The sequence below is a fragment of the Aplysia californica genome, unplaced genomic scaffold (genome assembly GCF_000002075.1).
Source record: "Aplysia californica isolate F4 #8 unplaced genomic scaffold, AplCal3.0 scaffold00816, whole genome shotgun sequence".
In the NCBI taxonomy this organism is placed as follows: domain Eukaryota; kingdom Metazoa; phylum Mollusca; class Gastropoda; order Aplysiida; family Aplysiidae; genus Aplysia; species Aplysia californica.
Window position 1 is genome coordinate 108,130 of NW_004798086.1, and position 5,879 is coordinate 114,008.

Here is a 5,879-nt window from a genome sequence, read left to right on the forward strand (position 1 = left end):
GGATGGGAAAGTTTTTTAATTTTCCTTGAAAACGTGAACTGTTTCCTCTAGCGGAGGCTCGATTTGCAGTGTGCACACATCGTCCGCGGAATGATCGAAATGATTGCGATTGCCGCATCATTTCAAAACAACTCAATTTTGGAAGAAATGTTAAAGGAAACTGATACAAATAAGTAAATTGCTTTATCTATGGTCTATAATTGTTGCATTAGAGCTCTTCTACCCAGTAGACTAAACAAACAAACAAACAAACAAACTCGGCGTGTATACTGAGAGAAGTTGAATTGAAGAACGTTCAATTATATCAAGTGCATATGTAGGCCTACTGTATATAAATGTTAACATGACAATGAATGACGTGTGGCGTTCTAGCCTAGTGGTAAAGGCGTCATACTTTTTTTTGATTAGGTGTAAAACATTTTTACCAGGGTTCAAACCTGTGTACCTCCTTTTTTTAGCTGTATTTTTTTGTAAAATTAAAAAAAATAATTTTTGCTTGATTTTATCTGGTTTGTTAATTATTATTATTTTTTAGCTGTATTTTTTTTTGTTTTTGTTTTTTGAGTTTTTTTCTGTTTAATTTTTCGTCTCTGGCTTCAGTACATGGATATGATTGACATCTTGGAACGCTTCCTTAAAAGCCGAAGGGTTCATGGGACTGGTGGTTACATTTACAATCCTTGCAAGACATGCTCCCCTTCCTTGCTGCTGCCGAGCACTCACACAGTACACCAAGTCAGTCTATATCTACCTTCCGAAGATGAGACAGCTTGAAGATCAGCACCCATCAGTTTTCAGTGCCTTCTCATGTGGCTTTCACGTTCTGGGTCGAAGTGATCGCTTCTGGGCTGGATTGAGTACTGATCTCGTGATTGAGCAAGTCTTAATGAAAAACCCAAAGTCTGCAGGAAGACTGACGCGTGGTAGAGGCATGGAAGATACACAGAGAACACAGTGGCTCATGTCCATGCCAACTTGTGCTGATAATCTGATATAATATGCTCTGAAATGCAGCGGGTTACTGGTACAGAATTAAATACAAGTCAACAACATATTGAAGTCAGTGATGCCAGACAGACGAGAGATGATAAAGATATGAGACTGCTTCTTAGTTTCCTGAAAGATCGCAACCACTTTGCCAGTGATCAAACATTACAGAATATATGCACAGGGGGGGCAGCACATTCCACAGTTAATGCCGACTCTGCAAAAGATGTTGGCAAGGCTATGTTACAGACCATGCAGGGCAAACCTGTGAAGGACTCCACCTTCAAAAGAAAAGACCAAGTTGTTAGCATGGACACCAAAATCTCTGCCAAAATGGAGGGTGAAAACATACAAAGTCAATCCTCAACGTTGACGATTATTATCTCCCATCTGTGTTGAAGTATGAACTGACGACCCCACCACCATCTCTCTTTGAGCCATCAGGATTGATGAGAGAGGCACACGCATCCAAGCTGGCTGATTCAATGAGAGACCTCTTCAAAGATGATCCACCATAGAAAGATGAGTACATGGACATGATGACCATATTGGACGGGGGTTCACGTCTTCACAAAATCCCCTGGAGGAAGAAAGAGTCCGTTTCCGTAATTTGTAATAGGTATGCTGAATATGTTAACAGGAAATATTTTAAGCCCATTGTGGTGTTTGATGGGTAAGAGTCGGGCCCATCAGTAAAAGATGCCGCTTTCCTCAGGCGTTCTGCAGGTGTGGTCGGACCAGCTGTTGTCTTCACCAAAGAAATGCCATTGACCTCAAGCAATGAACACTTCCTTTCAAATCCAAGGAACAAACAGGAGTTCGTTCACCTCCTTAGGGGCACTCTGATGGCTCTTGGTTGCCACTGTCTTCACGTTGCTGGAGATGCCGACACACTCATAGTAAAAACTGCCATGGAGTATGCAGCAACCCACCCTGTAGCTGTCATTGGAGAAGATAGAGACTTGCTCGTGCTCCTTTGTCCCCATGCACAGCTCAGTAGCAGGCCTATTATCTTCAGATCAGACAGAAAAGCTGGCGACAATCACACAAGTTTAAACATCCAGAACCTGTAGGAGAAACTAGGCGAAGAAACGTGTCATTTTCTTCATGCTGTCAAAGGCTGTGATTTAACTTTGAGACTTTTTGGGCTGGGAAAAATGGTTCCAATGAGAAAATTGACAGATGCTCATTTTCGAAAGCGAGCTCATATTTTTTAGCATAACAGGAAAGACTCAGTAAGACGTCAATGATGCTGGAGAAAGAGCTTTAGTCAGTCTCTACAATGGCACTGTTGCAGACACCCTTGGCCAACTGCGTTACAAAAAGTTCTATGTAAGGGTTGCATCATGTGCCACATCCGTCCAAATCCAATGCTTGCCGCCAACCAGTACTGCAGCCAAGTACCACAGTCTTCGGATGTATCTTCAAGTGCAGGTAATATTCAAGACACAATGGGGATGGCAGCTGCCAGATGATCACCTAGAGCCATGCATGACAGATATGCCTCCTGTCCCACATTCTCTGTTGAGGTGATTAAGTGCAGCTGTAGAACAGATTGTAAGTCCACAAATTGTACGTGTCGTCGCCACGGACTGGAATGCTCCATTTCCTGTGAAGGTTGCATGGGTTAGACCTGCACAAATTGCCCATCACTTGCTGAGGAAGATATCATCAGTCTCATGGAGTTTCCTGACGGGCTTGATACTCTTGAAATACCGGACATGATGAACGTGCACGATCTACTGTTGTGAAATTCCATTTGGTGTGTTTGTGTTCCTATATGGCCTCCAAGCCTTTTCAATACCACATATTCAAACAGCATTTTTATCGAGCTTTCAAACGAGGTGCAACATTACCATGTTCTAAAAGGTATTTTTATAAAGTTGACCCCGGTGACGTCATGAGCTAAAAATAGCATTTCCCATTAATGCGTGAATGTACATTTTTGATATGTTGAAAGTGACCTAATTCTATGTGCATCCCAATACTTTTTGTTTCTTTTGCAATTTTTTCCTTTCTTCCAGTATTTTTGTCGTGCCTCTCCTACACTATGTTGTTGTTGTAGTTCAAATATTGCAGTTTAGTAGTTGCTTTTGTTTTATTATTGCTCGCTGTTGCTGTTGCTGCTGTTGCTACTGTTGCTGCTGTTGCTGCTGTTGCTGCTGTTGCTGCTGTTGCTGCTGTTGCTGCTGCCACCGCTGTTGTTGTTGTTGCTGTTGTTATTATTGTTGTTGGGTGCGTATACGTGTGCGTGTGTGAGTGAGTGTGAGTGTGGTGGGGGTTTTTGTGTTGTTTTTTGTTTAGTTTGTGTTCGTTGTTACTTTTTTTGGGGAGGGGGGGGATTGAGTGCTTTAGAGCCGAAGAGTTCGGAAGGGAAGTTTGGGAGCCCAGCACAGAGAAGAAGTGAAGGGTGGAGAGGGGTGGGGGAAGAAGGTGGAGACAAAAGCGGACGGCAGAACATGGTCAGAGATGAGGAAAGGATGTGATAAGGGGAAAAAATTAAGAAAAGAAAACTTTCCATCCCTGTCAAGTAAGTTTTTAACCCGTGAACTATTGAATGAGAGGCAAACACCATAACCTGGACACTAAGAAAGCCCCCCGGTATGGTATTCACACCATTTCATTTTATTCAAAGAAGGGAATATCGTTGCTAAAGCCATGTTCGCATTGGTAGACAAGAGTTATCGTCAAGTATCTTGTCAGATCAGCACACCATTCCTCGTAATGCGGCGTCTGAAACTGAAGAGCAGTGGTTAGGGGAATTGTCGCCGCACGCTGAAGGTATGAGCTCGATTCCCATGTGAGAAGCGGGAAATACTGTGAATAATCCCTTTTTTCGAGTGACGGAGATTTATAGTTTTCTATATGAGTTTATTAAAAAAGGTTTCTTTATCTAGTCTCACTTGTTGTGAAAAAATATTATTAAGTTAAGACAAAATGATACAAACTGCTGTGCAAAGTATGGGTGGGCATCCATTCACCTGTCAAAGAGATAGATATATTTGAGGATAAATTGCGACTCAAAATCTAACCGCACTTTCGTATGACCTCGAAGAACTGAACCCCATTAGGACTAGATCTAGGCCTAGGCCTAGTCTATCAGGTTAGAATGCGCACCACAAGAACGATCCATTCGTGGGTCATTGGTGCTGAACGCATGAATGTCATGTCAACAATGACGTTTCCTGCTTAGAGATTAAATCAAACATTCAACCTTTCTTTACAGTCCCTTTTTCTCTGGACCAATTCTCAATTTGCTTATATTGGTGCAGCCCTTGGAACAGGGCTAGATCTAGATCTACTGCTGCGCGAGGAAATTCAAGAGTGTTCAGTTGCTCTTTTTGGGAGGTTAATTTAAAAAGACGAACGTTTCATGGAACATCGTGTATGAATAGATCAAAAACTCCAATCTAATGAATTGTGCAGTAGAATTTGAGTTATTTATTGTCATGTGCATTTTTCTTGTTCAATGCACTTGTCAGTCGTGTCCAGCATCGCCTGGTAGGACCGTTGTGCAGAAAGTTTTCTTTTCGTCTCAGGAAAATCCCAATAAAGCCTATCACATGAACAAGTGTCGGAAATATGGCGGGACGATGGCGAAGATCCAGACGCTTGAGGATGAGATGGGGGTCAAGAAATTGCTGACCGGAGAAGAGAACTTGGAGCAGCTAGGCATTGATTATGTCATGATAGGCGGGTTGGCAGACTCAAGGGCGATGAATATATTTCGTTGGGAGAATGGGCCGCTTGTCGGTAATTCCGAGCGCCCGATTTGGAAAAAGCCAGAGCCTAACAGGAACCATGAGAATTGTCTGTCTGTTCCAACCAACTCGAACATGTCCTACGCGGACTTTCCTTGCGGTTTTGAAAGTCATGGGGTATGTGAAGCTTTTCCGCAGTTGTCGAAAGAGCACTTGGCCTGTGAGGACACGCTCTGCATATGCCCCGGAATGGAAATGGCTTGCAAATGCAGGGATAGCTGCGTCAGGGCTTACGTTGCCGACATCTGTGACTACTCCCCTTGTCGGTTCGACAGGTACGGCTCGTCCTGTGAGTTCCAGTGCCGGTGCAAGGACAAGCGTGCCTGTGATATGGTCAGCGGTAAGTGTCCGGCGGGCTGCCAGTACGGCTGGAAGGGCGAGTCTTGCAACCAGACGGCCTGTCCGCTGAACCGGTTCGGCGGTTTCTGCGAGGGCTTCTGTTACTGCAGGCAGGGCGATCAGTGCAACATCACCAACGGCGACTGCTACAACGGCTGCGAGGAATACGCGTACGGGCCCAGCTGTGAGAACTCGGGCTGTAAAGTCGGGAAATACGGGCCCCAATGTACGAAAGACTGCTCTTACTGCGGCTCGAAGGTTCCATGTTCCAGGGATAAAGGCGTCTGCAGTACGAGAAAGTGTCCGGGAAAGTACAGGGGAGGGCCTTTTTGCATGGACATCTTCTGTCCTGTAGGGCTTTTTGGCAGCAACTGTACCCAGAAGTGTCGATGTTCGAAACAGTCGCCGTGCGATATCAACACGGGCAAATGTCTCTTTGAAGAAGGTATTTAGCTAATAATTGATAGCATTAATTATTGTATAGCGCAAATTCCCTCTTCAAAGCAAGCACTATGCGCTTTGCATTTTATGCTATTACCCCCAGCAGTCATACCTGATTGTATTTCGAAACAATCTCAACTTTCTGGGAAGCACAAAGTGCATTCACAGCGCGAAGAAGAGGCTGAATCATCCCATTATATTTGTTTTAGTAAGTGTTTTACAGCAGAAGCAACACAAATAGAAGGTTATATAAGTGACAAAATTTGGAGTTGTTAGAGAGTAATGTATAGAGAAAAGAAGGATATAGATCTCTCTCTCTTAGAGAAAAGAAGGATATAGATCTCTCTCTCT

At 43.7% G+C, this 5,879-nt stretch overlaps 1 protein-coding gene across 1 annotated transcript in view; it reads left to right on the plus strand.

Annotated features, from left to right (window-relative positions):
- Positions 1–4,152: 4,152 nt before the first annotated feature.
- LOC101853976 (multiple epidermal growth factor-like domains protein 10) overlaps positions 4,153–5,879 on the plus strand; it is a gene marked incomplete at its 3' end in the record, with an annotated part of 5,310 nt that continues 3,583 nt past the window's right edge. The window contains 1 exon segment of the mRNA XM_005109789.3: positions 4,153–5,532. Within this exon segment, the coding sequence (XP_005109846.2) occupies positions 4,401–5,532 (1,132 nt within the window).